This window comes from Xiphophorus hellerii, chromosome 1 (assembly GCF_003331165.1).
Source record: "Xiphophorus hellerii strain 12219 chromosome 1, Xiphophorus_hellerii-4.1, whole genome shotgun sequence".
In the NCBI taxonomy this organism is placed as follows: Eukaryota; Metazoa; Chordata; class Actinopteri; order Cyprinodontiformes; family Poeciliidae; genus Xiphophorus; species Xiphophorus hellerii.
The window spans coordinates 12,050,831-12,069,447 of NC_045672.1; the positions used below are offsets into that span (position 1 = coordinate 12,050,831).

Here is an 18,617-nt window from a genome sequence, read left to right on the forward strand (position 1 = left end):
AAGGGGATTGTTCTTCCATGCTAAAGAGGGTAGATAAGTTCTACGTTGGGAAGTAACACTTAGATAGTCTCCAGGATCAAGGAGCTCTCCCCTGCTGTTATATGACACTGTAGACGTTTATGTGAGAGCAGCTTGACCAATCTCATGATAAGATTATGTAGAAATACCTAAAGCAGAAGAGGGGTGAGGAGCACATTATAAAATTTTCCATTACAATATTATATCTGCTTAATGAATCGTAAGCCTGCATCCTGGAAGTTAATCAAAATGTGGTTCAGCAAAGAGTTATGCACTTTATGCAACCAGATTATTGTAGCTCTTTTATTTTTTTTTTATTCCCCCACCCGACAGATTTGCTGAGTAATACAGGATAAATCTCATAAATAAATAATGCACAAAGCCTCAGAAACCTGCCATTTTAATAAGGGTGTATACTTTTTATATCCACCACAATAGAGCTGTTTGTCTTCTAAAGTGCCTCAAAATGACATTTGTTGTGGACTGGGGTAACTTGACAACTGAACAGCTTCCGAGTTATACCCTGTGTAGGACACTGGTGTTATTAAAAAGTTAATTCAAATATATGCATGCAGTGTCCTGCTTTTAGAGATCTTGCTCTATCCAATAGCAGTAACCAAGTAGTTCGTCTACACAAAAAGAGGGGAGGGAGGGAGAAGTGGGTCAGTGGCATAATTTCTCCCAGTCGACACATCTGTCCCTAGATGGCGTTGGTAAACAATAGCCAAATCAAAATGCAACTTATTTTTTAAATAAACCACTTTTTGCCTCCAGAAATTAATACATAACATTAGAAAAGGCGCGAGGTTGTGGTATTTCTGGCATGTAATGACCTTAGTTCATTTCCGGCGCTTTGGGGAGAACGCCGTGGTTAGCCAAAAGCTCCTCACAGGGCTGGTCTGAACCGGTTCGGAGAATGCGCGGTCTCGTGCGCCCTGCAGACGTCTCGCAGTGTTTCTCGCTGCATTCCGCGCGCCACCAATAGTCTCGGCCCCTTCTGTTCTCCCCCACTCGTTACGTTTTCTCTTCCCTCATTGGTTCAAGTGATCGAGACTCGCCCACCTTTTCCGGCTGCTGCGTGGACACCGAGACTCTCCACGAGTTGTGATTGGCCGCCTACCGTCCGAGCCTTTGTTTTGGGGCAGGGCACGAGACGCGGAGGAGTGGAGTTGTAAACTAAAGCGCGTGCACTTTTCAGCACCAATACCGCGTGGATAGCAGCCAAACGGACCAGAAAGATAGTTGTTGCATCAGTTAGCTTGTTTCAGTTTTGCCGATTTGATAGTCGCTGTTACGTTGAAAGAGAAACTTTTTTTTTTTTTTGTAGCGGTTTCGACTCCTCAGCCGGGAACCCGAAGCGGCGAGGCTCTAGCTTTGTTTGCCTCGGTGGCAGGAAAGCTGCGTCTCGGTTGAAAGGGAGGCGAAAACACCCTCGTTTTCTTCGTCTCTTGTCTCGAACTACTTTCTTTCTTTTTTTCTCTCTCTCGCCCTCTCTCTTGGAGTTCGACGATCCAATCCACGACCAGACTAAATGGCCGGAAGCAACGGAAAACAAAGGTGATATACTGAACAGTTTTCACCCGAGCCGGTTCGGTCCAGACAGCGGTTGAGCAAGTGGTCTTGTTTTTGAGCCACATTTTCAGCCAGCTCTCGCCGCTCGCCTCCATTGTGAGAGCATCTCTGCCGCCCGGATCCCGCGCTCCCACCACACACCTGCCTGCCACCACCACCCCCACCACCACCTCTCTTCACTCCACGGCGTATTTTTCAGCTGTTTCGCTAGCAAATCCACACTACAAACAATGTGCTCTCGGGTTTGGTTCGTGACCGACCGGCGTATCAGCCAGGAGTACCCTCAGGTCCAGATCCACCGGGCTCTGAAGGAGCGCTGCGCCGACGAGGATGTTGAATTCCGCTACCTTCTCATGGATCAGATCGTGCTGACGATCAGCCAAGGGCAGCTAGGCAAGTATCACCGAGCTAACTCATGTTTTAAGTGGATTATGCGTTTTGATACGGATTGCTACGTGTTTACGTTTTTTGCTCGAACTTAAAGGCGGACTAGTTATTGTTTTGCTACCAGGCCGGTGCCAAGTAGGGCTTGCCCGGTCTGCCTTGTAGAGAGGAAGAGGAGCAGCACAGCAGTGACCGCCTAACCCACTTTCAAGCTAGACTGCCTGCTGATTGACGGAAGAGATGACGCTTGATTTAATTCTGCTGAATGTGCTGCATTTCCCGCTCATATAAGCTAATCAGCTGGATATGCTTAAACATATATTTGATACTTACAAGGTAATCCATGCGTGGGAAACGTAGCTTTGGTTATTTTTTTATTTTATTATATTTACGTCACTCTGTTTTTTGGGGATTTTACATTTGCTGGAATGTAGCGTTCTTAATTCAAGCAATTATTTCAGATGTATAATCAGGCAATGCACCCTACCTCAATGCAGCTATAGCATCACCATATGTTGATTATTTTCAGGGCTTTTGCTTATAATTTACTTCAGTTAGTATGCACAGCTAAAGTTAATCAACAACAAATGTCATCTCAAGGACTTTTCGAGATAAACGGCTCCAGTTCATTGAGTTGAAATGTAGCCAGTCCAGTACAATCCGGTCACATGGACAGATTCAAATTTAGTACAGTCTAATTTGATCCTAGTTAAAATGTATCAAACTGAAACAGTTTTGAAAGCCCTTTGGTAGAAGAACAGTCAGAACTATATTTTGACTGTCAATTGTTGTTGATTGCTGACTGGTATGTCTGTACTGCCAATGTGGATTCTGTATCTGGGATCAAAACATTTCATATGGAGCAGAAGGCCTTGGTAAACTGATAGTGACAAGGAGCAACTCTAAAATAAACAGATTCACATGGAATTTGTGAGTATGGTGTGAAGTGGGGCTGGGTCACTGGATGAGAGGTGTGAGGGTCTAAATTAGCACATAAATGCTGCAGTTTGAAATTAGCAAAGGGTGAATAGATGGGAGAAAATGCAGGATGGGTTGGGATGGGTCTCACACATAGTCCTGCCGAACGAGCTTGTTGCATTTGTCAGCCATGTTGACGATGTACGCATGCAATTACCAGGCATCTTTAAAAGTGGAAAGAGAGGCAGCCACAAAGCAATCTAACCCAACAACTAGGCTAATCTGTGCATAAATAGGAATGTTTAAATATCCTAAATACCCATTGAGAGATCACATGAGTTAATTCACCTTTTCTAGGTGGATCACTGTCTAGATCTGTGGCTTAGTGGGATACTCACGAACAGGGTTCTTAGTTTGGCTGGTAATCCATACTGGCTTAAGTGTCTGTACAAATGTCTCTTGAGCCTTGGCTTGACATCACAGATTAAGAACGAGTGGACAGATTGTCTGTGACGAAGGCGTCCTACATGGGAAGTCACAAAATGCATGTGTTATATGAATTGGTTAACTATAGATCGTACAGATCAACTGTTTAAACTTAGATCGGAAAAAAAGGACTTTTTGGATTCTACGACACTGCATGAAAATACACGTGGATTGGGATGCAAAACCAGAGCAAAGAGCAGAATTAACAAAGATTTATTAGTGTTACAAATTAGACAGGACCAGCTTACAATCCAAGTCTGGCCCAGTTTAATGGTTTCAGTGTGTCTGTAGATGGAGGCATCTCTAATAGCGAAAACACTAGTTGTTTTTGATGACAAATAACCTCCGCTGGCATAAAACAGCTGAACCCAGCAGCCCAGTCTGCGAGCAGCATTTCACATCCCATGATTGGATATATTTAAAGCCCTGACATGAATGATTTTCATAAGCCTCTGTGTTCCTGGTGCGTGGCAGTGGGCGTAGCATTACCCACTGATGATAAATGCAGCATGTCTGTGCCAGTGAACATGGAAGACAGAGATATTGTGAACTTTGTTCACCACCGGCAGCTATGTGAGCATCAGGAGTGTCATGAAATAATGCTTTATTTTTCAGGAAGTAGTGTCTCAACTTGTAACAACTATGATATAATAGGTTAACACCGAGTATTTGTTGCTTGAATTATTAGTGGTATTTGTTTTATTTTTTTACATCTTCAGTCTATTCAAACAGATGTTATGTTTAAGTTACTTTGTGTTGTCTCATTGCAGAGCTGTGATCTGACCTATTTTATTAACCAGGCTGCAAATGTAGTCCAGTTTGCTAAAGATAACATTGAGCCCAGAAAGAATCCATTTGCATTTTATTGGTTTTCGCAAATAAGTTCCTATCTTGTTGTTTTTCTTATCTAGATATAAAATACATTTTCTCGGAAACCACATATTTCCATATATAGGCTTAAACTAAACTAAGCTAAATATATATGCTTCTCAGTTGGTGTACAGTATTTAATTGTTTATGATGACATCATAAAGGCAGCGTAGGCTGCCAAATCACCGTTAACTGAAAGTCTCATCGCTGAAAAGGATCACACTATTTACTCTGATCATATGATCCAAGTTTGACCAAGCATTTAGATAAGGAATTTGTATGGTTGCAAGTAGACAATAGAGCAATGTTTACTTAATGATTACTAGACTTAAAGCCTTTGAACTTTATATTTTCTAATACAAAAATAATTGCTTAAGCTGGAATGCGAGTAATTTGTGATGTTTCTGTACAACCAGCCACGTTGCAATGTAATAAAGCTTACATTATAGGTCAATATTTACAGTACTCTTTTTTAATACTAAGTTCTTCTGTTTGTTAGTCTGCTAACACAAGTCCATATTTACTATATAGTTTACTCAATCTCCATCTAAGTTGTATTGATTATTAATACAATACAATATTAATAGTGAGAAACGAAATGAATTTCCGTTATCTTAAACAACATAGAGCTGCAAAGGCATAAGTCAGTACAAAGTATCACAGCATTAATAAAAAAAATATATATATAGAACAAAAAACTGTTTACTGATCTAAACTGCTTTATTTGAAGCAAAAAAAGATGGAATTATTCTTACCACTTTTAAAAATGTAAAACATCTTGACTAATATAGCTATAATGTTATTGATAACATTTAAATAATATCTCAATTATGTACAAACTTAAAAAGAACCTTATAGGATGAAAAAAAAACTACAGGATAGATACTTGCTAAGTGTAGAAATGATTTTCAAATAAACAGGGCTATTCAGGATATTTTATCTCATTCTGTTTTTTATAGCGCAATGCCAGTGTAACAAGCTGATATTAGCAGGTTAGTAAGTCAGGTCTGCAGGAGCAATCGGCTCCTCCTTGAAACTGGTAGATTTCATGTTGCCATATGTTTTTAATAATAGTGGGTACTGCTCTTTGTCTTCTTGTAAATGATAGAAATGCACTCATTAATAAACAGCTGAGAAGTTCAGTAAAAATGTACCAGAGTTTACCTTCAGGGTAGTTTTTATTAGCAAGCCCTATGCCTGATGTAAAACAGCATCTATAGGATATAACTTTGAGAAACAATATCATAATAATTAAACATTATAAATTACAAAGATTAAATGACGACTAAACACAAGCAAAAATATGTGCATGATGAAGTTGTCATGAAAAATATCCAACGATAAAAAAACTTTTATCTTTTTGTTTGGAGGAAAAATGTACCATTACCTGACACATTCAGAATGTCACTTATGTGAAGCTTTAAACGAATATTTAATCCCACTCTTTCTGAGTGGGATTATGCATTCTCCTCTGGCAGCTCCTCTAAACAGTTTAGTTAGTGCAACACTTACTCTGGCATTTCACCAAAAAGTGCTCGAAGGCATAAGGTTAGCAACTTTTCAGCAGGCCTTTTTTGACGTTGAGCTGCTTGCTGTTACTTGACGCTGGTGATCAGTCAATGCTTTGTAAAAGTATAAAACATGTCCTAAACTGTCATTTATTAAAGCAATCAGTTATAGTAGGTTTACTAAATCAAAATATCACAATTTGAAAGTGTTAGAATCTCCTTAGCATAGCATAGCATCTAGTAATTAATATTCTTCCCGGCTCCTTCGGTTTTGTGTAACTCATTACTCATTTTTAGTCACATTTTGTAGTCATCTACTATGTCTTCAGTGCCTTAATTTAAATTATGTAAATATTAAAACAATCCATGGATTTCTTTCATTTAATCTGGTCTCATGTTTGCTGCTGGTATGAAGATATATACACATGTAGCAGCTAAAAGAGGCAGCTGTTTAGTTTGCTATCAAACCAAAGAAAAAGGGTTTAGTAAGCTTAAGTGAGACTGGACCCTGAATTACAGTGTTTTCAGAATGGACAGTACTGACCAGCCAGACACACTAGTACAGCGTTTGTCAGTCTGCTTTGTGACGTTACAGTGGCATGTATAGAATGCCTGCTATTCTTTAAAGCTTTGTTGGTCAGGATGGAAATGGGACGAATCTACACAGTCCGTTGAATAAAGTGGAAACAGTTTGATCGGCGGAACCAACAATAAAACACAGCCCTCTCAGTTTTTAGTATAAACCGACTGTATTTCCTAGAACACTACTGTATTCTTGAATCATTATCCAAATAATTGCAAAGTTTTTTTTTATGACGGTCACACGACAGACAGCAAAAAGCACACAAACACTCGCACCGATGAATAGGGCTGATTCATCCAGCTTGCTCATTGGTCTCTGTTTGGTCCCCCTGGAGACGGAGACGAGCGCTGTGAATACTGTCTGTCAAAAACCATGAGAGCACATCCCCTGACACTTCCCACTGTAACAGCACTCATGGTGCCTGCAAAAACCACCAGTGTTTGTGAGAGTGCTGAATGGAGAGAGGCAATGAATCCTCCCGCTTCTTTGCCGAGATCGTCAAGAGGAAGGGGACGAGGAAGACGAAAAACAGGAGGGGCATGGATCTTTTCATGGCTTCATCATGCTCTTCTATTTTAATGTGACACATTCCCTCCTAACACTGCCCTCCTGTTTTCTTCAAGACATTCTTGATTGGTGTTCATTTCATCTTTAATCATTTCCTCTTTTTACCTGTTTACATAAATCAATACGTAGAAAAATAAATCCACACACAAATTCATCTGCTAACATGTCAGTAACTGTCTGGGCCGCAGTCACTGAGTTTCTCTTGACCTCTAATGATCTCCGCATGCTTTGTCTCTTCTCTCTGAAAAGCCTGCAGCTTGGAAGAGAGCTAAAACTTGCATCATAGTGAATGCATTGTGCAAATGTATCTTCTCCTCCTGTTGTCTGGACTCAGAGAACTTGCAAATACACACATCTTCATTCCAATTGTCCAAACGAGTTGTTGTGATCACAGGCTGAAAAATCTTCCTGCATGCCAACTAAAAAAATACAATAATTTTCCAATGAAATGCTGCCAAACTGTGGGCCATGGCCGATGAATATGCCATCTGTGCTGCAAATATCAAAGCGATCCACTCATGTGATTCTGTTGTGAAGCTTCAGAAGGGTGTTAGCGCTAGTAGTTTCTAGAAGGAAGCTTACAGGTGCTTTTTGAGCCAAATCTGTGTAGTTTCTGTTTCGCCGGCAATATACTTCACAAGATTGTGTACTCCCCCCTTGTTTTCGTTCTGCCCTGAATTGAAACGGTTGATCAGTGACCAGTTCAGACGTGCTCAGATAGCCTTTTGTTCCTCAGCTCAAATTTGCATGAGAAAAAGTGGTGTCAGGCTGAGGCATTGGAAGCCAAGGTCGATTTGACTTTCAATAGAGCAGAGCTAAACATTTTAGATCCTGGTCACCATTTCCATTAAGACAGTATTTGACTGTTAAACTACGGGGTACCGTTTGTGAAATTACACAGACAAAAATGAACAGCAATAATTTGTGTTATTTAGCTGGTCATAAGAGAAAAACAATGGGAATTGATATTTTCACCATGTTAATCATTCGTTTATAAATGTCACAGTTTCAAACTAAATATTTAATGAGCGATCTAAATATTTATTTAGCTTCAATTTAAATACTTATCTCAAAGATATTATTTAGCAGACTAAGCATTTAGTTAGCCAACTAAATATTTGCTTGCTAACTATTTACCTTGCTAACCAAATTTGGTTAGCAACCAGTTTGGAGCTAATTATTTAGCTTGTAAGCTAACTATTTGGCTCTCTAAATAAATATTTAGCTTGAAAGTAAATATTTAGCTTGTTAACCTAAATATGTAGCTTGCTAACAAAATTTTTAGTCTGGAGCTAAATTTTTAGCTTTCTAAATATTTAGCTTCAAACTGTGACATTAATAAATAAATGAATGACATGGTGAAAATATAATTTTTTAAAATTATTTTAAAAATAAAATACATTTTTTTGATAAGCTAAATAACCAAAATTATTGCTGTTGAGTGTTTCACTATGTAAGTTTACAAATGGCACCGCATATTAAACAAGGAATGGAAGACTGGACTTGATTATAGCCCAATATATCATGGATATTTTATTTGAGTGCATATTTTAAAATCAAGACATGCAATCCTGGGATTTCAGCGGTTCAGAGGTACACTGAATCCACAGAATAGTGAATCCATTATATCACTAAATATGTTTAGTTATTGGTCTATGAGCTGCATATTGCAGTACTTCTGAGAGCTAAGGCAGGAGGGACTTTCAGGACATGCATCATCAGGTTGTGCAGTCTTCAGTTGCAGTCCCTGCATGTCTCTGCTTGGTGCACTGTTCTGACCGACTCACTCCTTCTACTCATATGAAAACTGAGTCTGAATGCGTTTTTCCAAAGGTGGAGTCAGCTTTTCTTTTGCGCCAGACATCCAAGCCCTTGAACATTTTTTCCAGACTTCATATGTGAGCAGGAAAATAAACGTGTAAATACAGCTGCATGGCCTTTTGACGTCTAAACACAGAATACAAGTCATGCATTTTGCTCGCACCTGTAGTTTCTAGATAACAGAGGGTCAAACAGCAACAAAAACCAAAGATGTTGAGCAGATTGTGCAGTTTGATGTTTTCTGCTTCGTGTGTTTTCCAACTGGAGATGTGCTCTCTTGTGATAAAATAGGAAAAGCACAAAAACTTAAGAGTTCTTGCATATTTATTGGCTTGAGTGAAACGACTTTTTTATTTAAACCTTTGAACAATCAGCCAACCACTGTAAACATCAATATTTAGCCCGATTCTTGATTAATATTAGTCTTTTTTTACCCGTTATTCATCAACCCTTCCTCCTGATCCTCCTCTAGGTCTGCGGGTGGAGCAGGAATTGGTGACATCTTATCCTCAGGTGGTGTTAGTGCGAGTCCCCACGCCCTGGGTGCAGTCGGACAGTGACATTACCGTGCTGCGCCACCTGGAGAAGATGGGCTGCCGGCTGATCAACCGGCCCCAGGCCATACTCAACTGTGTCAACAAATTCTGGACCTTTCAGGAACTGGCTGGCCATGGGGTCCCTCTTCCTGACACTTACTCTTACGGTAAAAATGTTTTTTTTAGACCTTCTTTTTTGACAACAACAAGCAAAGCAAGTTGTAAAAAGCACTTTTACCACTTCCCAGTATGAGAACAAACATTATGGTGACCATGTTCGGAACCTGAAATCCATTAAAGAAACAAATTGTGCAAGAGTTGTGGAAAAAGTATGAAATGTTTCTTTAGATAAAACCTGGCGCCATCACCAGGTTTTCTTGTAAGAAGTTGTAAAAATTCAACAAACATGATATGAAGCTTCTCCTTCAGCTTCATTATGAAACCTTGTATTTTCAATGTACAGTGCTTTGAGAAAGTAATCACACCGCTTAAATTTTGTCACAGTATTAAATGACCAACATAAGCTTTATTGTATGTTATTGGGCTTTAATCTAATAGACTATAGATACAGAGTGCTAATTAAGGAGAAAAAAACAACACTGTAGAGTTTGTTAAATTCACTGTGAAACATGGCAGAAGCAGCATCATGCTGCAGGAAACTTTGCTTCGGGAGGCTCAGGGAAGCTGGTCAGAGTTGGTTGGTAGAAGATTGAGCTAAGTACTGTGAAAGTTTAGAAGAAAATATGCAGAGAACCAACAGAACAGAACAACAACCCTATTTATAATAATTAATATTAATGCAATTTTTTTCTTCAGATTTTTAATTTTGAAAAATTGAGAAAACCATGTATGAACCGTTGTGGAAGGCACTTTATAAGCCTGCATAGGTATTTCCTGCTTAAACAGGAAATACCTAGGCCACAAACCTAACAAAGTTTTGATAAATGAAAAGAAGACGAGGAGTACAGCAGAGCCTCTCGTGTTTATTTATTGTGCTTTGTGGATTTTTCTAACAGTGCACATTTCTTTGTGTTTAAAAAAAAATCTGCTTTACTGTGGTTTTCATGAGAGCAGAAAAGGAAGGATAGAGACAGCGGGGGAAAAAAAGAATGAGCGGGGGCTGTTTGGCCTACATTCCATGTGTTTCTGAGCACAGTAGGCCAGGCGATGCATGCAGAGCAGCTGGAGAGCTTATGTAACCAGCCCCCCCACCAGCACCTCCCCATGCCCTTTCATTTTCCAAAATAAAACATGCAATTGCTTTGCTGCCTCTACCAGTGACTACCATAGCAGCTCACTGGTTGATTTGTTATCTGCTATCTCCCTCCATGCTTTCAGGCACTTTTTTTTTTGTTTTAGTCTGAGTGAAAACACATGTGATTTAGCACACCAGGAAAGAGCAAAGTCACAGGGTTGTTTGCATCTGCTGCTTTGACTGCATGCCAGGTAAGTGCAGGCAAGAAAATGAAGACTTTGAGACCGCATCAGGGGTGGAAAATGAGAAAACCTTCATTTATGTAACCTGTTTTTATTGCATTCCCTCCCCAATTCAAAACAGGAAGCTGAAGCATATCGCAAAACAAGCCGCCATTATAAATCACTGTCAGATATGCTTGGCTGCCTTACATGACATGCATCGGTCAGTGACTCTGCTCTTCTGTTCTACAAACCAAGGCAACAGATCCAAGCTCAGGCAGCACTCCTACAGCATCGCTGTTTTGAGTAACTCTTGTTTCCATGGCAACATGCTTCTTTCCCCCCCTGCTCGTCCTGCCAGATTGGCTGTGATGTGTGAACCATGTCACAGGAGGAAGAGCAGCTTCTAATGTGCTTTAATGTGTGCGTGTTTGGATGGGCATTTCTCAGGGGGCCACGACAACTTCCGTAAGATGATCGATGAGGCAGAGCCGCTGGGATACCCGGTGGTGGTGAAGAACGCACGTGGCCACAGAGGTAAGGCGATACGCCCATTACTTTCCTGTCATTCACCCAGGTCACCACAATGCACTTTAAAATGTCCACATGAAAGGGGTTTTAGCCCACCCTGACATGAAATTCATTGACAGAGTGTTAAATGATTACCACTCCGCTGCTGCCGCAAACACAAAACCCATTCTTGTAAAGACGGGTTAATAATTTGTGTTTCTAGTTAACAAATGAGCGCTAAGTTTCATCATTTTCCCTGAGTTCATAAGGGGCTTGAGCCATTAATATACCGCCTCTACGACAAAGCCCTCATTCTTAATGAAGAGCCATTAGCTGATTCCTATTTATAGCTATTGCTTTGTTAGAGGCTTGATGAAGAAATGACCGTGGTATTTGGTAGCCGAGGTTTCCATCACGTAGCGTTGTCCTGGACAGCTGACACTGCTGAGCCACAACTGTGACATGTTTTATGGTTTGTTGTTGTCTCCTTATTAGCTGACCATTGCACTGGTTGAAACCCAGCTTCCTTCAGATACTAAGGCCTGTAAACAAATGTCTAGTTTGGGTATTATTTGTTGGCATTAGACAGATTCAAAATGTCCTAACCAAAATGTGATCTCATTTTGGGGGCGTTAATTCAAAACTTATAATAATTGTCACAACACCAATACCTCTGACTTGCATCGAGGCTTCTTCCCAATATATTCTGATAATAATACTGAGTAATTACAATTTTTGGATACATGATCCCACAGCTATAAAGTGATCATTGTTGGAACAGCTCAGCGGTCCAGTAAAGAGGCAGAGCTAATTAAAACGGGCATCTTCTATGCTCTGTGAGAAGAGGCTGTGAGAGTACTGTCAGCACTTTGAGAAATGGGAGTTGCTCACCAGAGAGCAGCTGCTTGTAAGCAAAATAGCTGCTCAGCCTGAACTCGCACTTCATAATGAACCACTCCTGCAAATATATGAATATTTATTTAACAAGTCTGTGTGTGACCTTAGCCTGAAGAGTTGCTCATTTTTCCTTTCTTCTCCTCATTTAGTGTCTCCTTCCTTCTCTTAGGCAAGGCTGTGTTCCTGGCACGCGACAAACACCACCTGACAGATCTGTGTCACTTGATCCGCCATGATACCCCCTACCTGTTTCAGGAGTATGTGAAGGAGTCTCACGGCCGTGACGTGCGGGTGGTGCTGGTGGGCGGCCGTGTTGTTGGCTCCATGCTACGCTGCTCCACCGACGGACGCATGCAGAGCAACTGCTCCCTGGGTAGGGAAACAGCTGAGAGGCACCAATCACACACGTTTAATTACCCCGCATGCCTCACTACCTCATCCTTACAGTTGGCCGCTCTGCTTCGTTTCAACTGTTCTTTAATTTGCCAGACTTCTGTGTTTTTATTGTGGTGGCTTTTATAGCATACAGTTTCAGAGAGAAGCTGAAATACACTCAAAGTAATTTTTGTGCCTTTTTGGGAGGCATTTCTTATAATGTCATTATCGTAATTGTCTCTTTTTAAACATTTTTCTTTAATCCACACTGAATCAAAACTATACACACACATTCAAATATTCAAGTGTCCCTTAGCAAGTTTCAGATAAACCACACACTTCTGTAGATATTCTGTTGGATATTTATTTGTTGCAATTATTTATTTTATTTATTTCATTATTTTGCATGTTTTTGATTGTTTATAGTACCTCTACCATAAAGTGTTGTTTACTTTCAAAGGACTCTAAACTATTGTGCAACATTATAGCATTTGTACTTTTATAGGTATGTAGAAATGTAACTACTCTTATTTATGCTGTTTTATTATGTCTTTTATTTACTGGCATTTGTGTTTGTGCTGATGTAAAGCCTCACTTTCCCCCATTGGGACCAGTAAGGGAAGATTTTTCCTGCCACAGAACTGGCTTGTAAATATAGTCCCTGGATTTCCCAAGGGGTTCCAGAAGCTTCTGTGGTAAAGTCTAGTCTACCGTATTCACTCACAAAACTAGTTTTTAATGTGTGTTTGGAATAAGTGTTTTTTTAGAACACCTGATTCTGTCCAAGTATTAACCATCGCCCTCAAATGAAAAGACATTGGTTTGAAACTCCAGGCTCCATCTTAAGTCTCAATCTTAACGCTCAAAAACACATCTACAGCTGCCCACATGCATTAGTCAAATATCTCCTCAAGAAAATTTTAATGGCCAATTGAAACAAAACTGTTAATTTCTTTTTTTTTTTTTTTCCATTTTTTTCTCCGAAGAGTTTTTGCGGCGCTAGTGGCTCGTATTTTTTGACAGTAGGCAGACAGGAAGGAGGGTGAGGAGAAGACATGCGGCAAAGGTCGTCGGGACCGGGAGTCGAACCCGCGACGTCCGCGTCGAGGACTAAGGCCTCCAAACGTGGGGCGTGCTAACCCCCTGGTGCCACCAGGGGTTAGCACGCCCCATAAAACTGTTAATTTCACAATGACTGAAGTGTGCTCTGAGTAGTCAATGAGTAGCTTTCAAACTTGAAAGTAACGTACCAGATCTCAGGTACTTTGTTTTTTTATATGTTGACTGTCTGTTTTAATATGATAATCCTAGTGTTTTGCTAAAAGTGAATGTAAAAATGGAGGTTTAAATTATTGAACGTCTCCTCAATTCAACATCTAAGTGGTTGAGACCTGAACAGGCCTTCAAGGTCACAACAGAACCAAAACTCCAAAGTTTGATTTTAGAACAGAAAAAACAGCCTAATATTTTTTATTCTGAAATGGCTCCGGCCTGAACCCAGCTGACATTTTGTGGATTATACTTAAAAGTGATATCAGTGCCAGGGACTCAATTCATTTTAGGAGAATCAATGACCAATGAAAAACAGCCAACCAGAATTAAGTCAAAACCTTGCTCATGGCTACAAACCCTACAAAAGGCATTTATCAAAATATTTGTTTGTGTGTTTATCTGTGCACCCAATCGTAACTGTAAAGAGCCATGGAAACAGATGGTTAGAGTGCATTTACTAAATGTTCATAATATAATAGTAAAACCAGATGAGTGTAGTCAAGCTTCTCACCAGCACTGTCATTAGGTAAATAATTTATGTCCTGATTTCATGTGTGAATAGCTTTCTCCTACTCTAAGCTTTAACTCCACTTCTGCTGTCATCAGTGAATAGGAGACAACATTTCAGACTGTATCCCTCCAAATGTGTGGTAGTGCAGAATCACCACTTGTGTTTAATTCACCCTGAGAACTTAAAGTGACACAGCACTCAAGTTGATAAGGCTGATTTCCAATGTCAGCGCATGAGTCCTGCTAGCCTGCATGAAGACGTGATGCTCTGTGACATAATTAGGTCATCAGTTGGCAGATTATTTATGTAGCAGAACAAGATTTTTGAAAAAATATGCGAGATGTGAAGAAAGGAGATCAGTTTTTCAGTTATATCTTTCATTTAAAGATTTCATATTTTTTTATGCATCATCACACATGGTTTACTGCTACATCGATGACAATCAGTCCAGAGTCGCAGAGTTAATTTTTTTGTTTGGTGTATTCACTGACCTGGCGTGTCTCTGACCGTTTAGGTGGTGTGGGGATGATGTGCCCCCTGAGCGAGCAGGGCAAGCAGCTGGCCATCGAGGTGTCAAACATTCTGGGCATGGACGTGTGCGGCGTCGACCTCCTCCAGCTCAACGACGGCTCGTTTGTGGTCTGCGAGGCCAACGCCAACGTGGGCTTCATCGCCTTCGACCAGGCCTGCGGGATCGACGTGGCGGGGATTATCGCTGACTTTGCCCTCTCCACGCTTCCTAGCCGCCTGACTCGGAAGATGTCCCTGCTGTCTGTCGTGTCCAGCACCAGCGAGACTAGCAGCGAGCCCGAGGTGTGTATGGTGAACGCGGGCGGAGGCTCCCTGCCAGGAGGCCGTCTGCAACATGAGCGTGGGCTCGTCTTCCAGCGAAAGTGACCCCGAGCTGGCCGAGCCCTCGCAGTCGTCGCCTCGCCGCTCGCCAGCCTCCGCCCTGTCCTGATCTCCCCGACCTCCCCGACGCAGCGTACAACTTCAACAACCTCCTGGCCAATGAGATCAAGCTATTGACTGAGTGAGAATCGAACAAATTCGCATACACCCCACAGTCACACACGTACAGTACATACACTTATACAAGCATTCATTTAAAATAAAGAAGAAAAAAACAACACACATATCACTCTCAAATAGATGTTCATAACATAAAAACAGCTGAGAGAAACCGATCACACATTCTGACACAGCAGAGACAAACATCTAAACTGGAGCCATCTCCTTTTCAGCAAAAAGATCTATGGCTGCTCCCCTGACTCTCCTTTCTTTGCATTTTTTCAAATCCCACAGAGGCATGTAAAATAAGTGTATTGTGTCAACTAATCACAAAGGCATACAGCATATGAGATGCCAAAACCGGCCTCTTCTGGTGTATATTTGTTTTTATGTTGAGATGGGTGAAGAATTTTATTAAATGCCATGTTTTTAACCCTCCTCACAATGCAAAAAAAAAAAAATGCAAATAAAGGTTGTAATGGTGTGGCAAGGTTTGGTCGATGGCGGGCAAAATGAAGTATTTTTAGGTTGAATGTACCCTCACGCTAGGCATATCGTTCCTATTTAGCAGTGAAGCGCTCCTGAAAATGACAGATAACAAGACGGAGACCAAACTGCAGGTGTGCAAACTTTTATGTCAGAAAGTACTCGTCCTGTTCTGCTAAAACTCATACATCGAGATGATTTCACAGCATTTTTCAGTTTACATTTTAGATTATTTGTTGTATTACCAGCAGCAGCTATCTGCTTTTTTAAAATAATAATAATAATAATACAAAAAAACCCACGAAATGCCTAGCACTTTATTAAAACAGCTTTGTCTTTTTCTTTCTTAGATGACATTTTTAGGAAGGATGAGAGCATATTTAAATCGTGTCATCACCTGAAAGCAAAATATACCTCAGAGCAGAGATGTCTCACTGCCGTAGGACATCATAGACACATACAGTACATATCAGCGTAGGCCCTAACACCGTACAGACCTGGTGTTCCTTCCTTTCATGTCTAGGACCTAAAATATAACTGTGTGTTAAGTTTATGTTAGATTTTTTATTTTTTTTTTGTAAATATTAGTGATAGCGAAATTTAACTACATGGCTTATTAGTATGCAGCTGATGAAACTGGAACAGCCGGACAGAGAAAAAACGTTGCTAGTTTTTATTTATTTAATTTTTTATTTTATAAGTTACTGTGGACAAACTACATTGTACAGACCTGTGGCTTTAAAAGGCTCCAAAGCTGCAATTTGGTGCTAACAGCCGTGGATCCAGTTAGTTCACAGTCATGTTAACTCTATAGATTTGTATTGCTTTCAAAAATCCTCTGTTAGTTGTTGAAGAAAATCAGCCCACCTTGTAAAGAAAAAGGGAAAAAAAATTAAATATATTTTTAAAATAGTTCCCCCCCCCTTGTAGAGTAAAGAAAAATCCAGGGATTTCAGTAACCAAAACTTTATAATTTGCAGCTTTTGTTCCTTTGGCTTTATCTTCTGTGTACCTTATAGGAGAGGAATAAGGTAGGAAACAGTATTGTCCATTACTTGGGAATGTTATCAGGCCAACTTGATCAAAAGCACAAATAAAAATCCCGAATCGTCCACATAGTCGACTTTTTAGGCTTGCAACCCTTTCTGTTGAACACAACTCAGGGAAGCAGCCTGGATCTCAGTCCTGACCCTTCCACAAAGGTATGGAATATCCATCCAAGCTTAAAACATGTCATAAACATAACACATACTTACACGTAGACCAAAAAAACAAGAAAAAAAAACAACAACAATGAAAAAAGGTTGAAAACTACAGTATGACGTGGTGTATACCATGGTTAACATTCACTTTTTTCCTTGCTTGTTTCATAATTGTTCCATGTTTTCTTCCTAATTTATGGGATTTTTGAAGAAAAAAAGTGGTTTGTGTGCACTAATATTGTCTCAATAAAGTGAAACCTCTGTGAAGCTTGTTTTTTTTCCCCCCCATTTTCCTTTGTCGTGGGCCAAACTTTCCTGTCTGGGGTCAAACATCGTCCTGGTGGAGGGTTCGGCATGGTAACCGGGAGCTCGGGGGGAGGGGTGGAGAAAGGGCAGCTTTTATTTTGATCTCTTGTGTCAGGTGATCGCAGTGGCTCCACACCGTTTACAACACTACTGTGATGTTGTTTGGTATCTATATGATGAAAACGATCAAAAGCTGTGAAATCTGTTCATGTCTACATTGGTAACACGCGAGGACAGTGAGCGTGGCCGACAACATCCTGAACACTTCGCTGGGTGAACTGTAACATTCCCCGTCTTGTCTTTGACTCTGCATTAAAGCTTGTATTTGTACATCAGTGAAGATCCCAGGCATAAATAGCCATCGACAGGAAAGAAACACTTGTTCGTCTCACGCAGATCCTGTTGTGCGATAATTAATTTATATCATGACAGAACACATCTCGTCAGCGTTACCCTGGTAGCTCCGATGGTGCAGTCAGAATGTCTTAACTCTGATTTTCAGGGTGAAAGCTGTATCATAAGCTGTTTTCAGTTATGCCTGGTCTTTATTGGTCAGCTGCCATGATGAAGAGGATAGCTACTGAAGAAATACAGTAAATAAGACAAATGTCAGAAGTAAATTCTGTGGACGGCCTGGAACGAGCTTGTATGACTGGGTGGGAAGCTGTGAACTACTGTTTAAAAAGGTTACTATTACATTTCCAATTCTATCCTTAATAACTATTTGCTCGTGAAACTAAAAAGGGAAATTAGAATTATTCAAGTTTTTGTTTGAACAAAAATGTAAATGCCAAAAACAGTAACCTTTTTTTTTTGTAGGTCAGTACAGTTAACACTAATAGAGTACATAGCAAAGAATGTTTTGACAAAGAATCGTATCTAAACATTTTAAAGGAAGTTTTAGTTGCTGAAAGATTTCCAGCATACTTTTATTTGCAAGATCTAAACTACATTTGAGCTTACGTGACTCACTGCAGCTCTCTGCTCATGAGACATAAACTATTTACTAGGGAGTTCAAGATTGCTAAGATGGAAAATATGACCGCGGTTGCATAGAAACTGTCTTAGCAAATGTCATTGACCTTTTTTCTTTTTGTTTCTGGCACAAGATTGTTGTTCACAAATGTCCAAAATCATGTAAATACAGATCCCGCTCTTTCTTTTTTTTTTTTTTTGATTAAAAATAAAGAGTCATTATTCAAACCAATGAAAATGTGCTCTTTTGCTTATTATTACATGTTTATAGATGCCATTTCATCTCGGTGAAATGGCATGATTGTCATTTCATTTAGATGCCTCGGAAAACTGGTTTTCCTATTTTGTCACATTTAGATATTTCAGATCATCAAAAACACTTATCAGATAAAG

General features: G+C 40.1%; 1 protein-coding gene across 1 annotated transcript; it reads left to right on the forward strand.

Moving 5' to 3' along the window:
- The first annotated feature begins 1,036 nt into the window (after positions 1 to 1,036).
- On the forward strand, positions 1,037 to 18,423 carry rimkla (ribosomal modification protein rimK-like family member A). The gene is given in 7 exon segments (XM_032571901.1): positions 1,037 to 1,983; positions 9,200 to 9,430; positions 11,130 to 11,216; positions 12,256 to 12,459; positions 14,759 to 15,093; positions 15,095 to 15,202; positions 15,204 to 18,423. Coding segments are annotated over 7 exon segments (1,206 nt in total). The 5' UTR covers positions 1,037 to 1,820; the 3' UTR covers positions 15,282 to 18,423.
- The last annotated feature ends 194 nt before the right edge of the window (positions 18,424 to 18,617 follow it).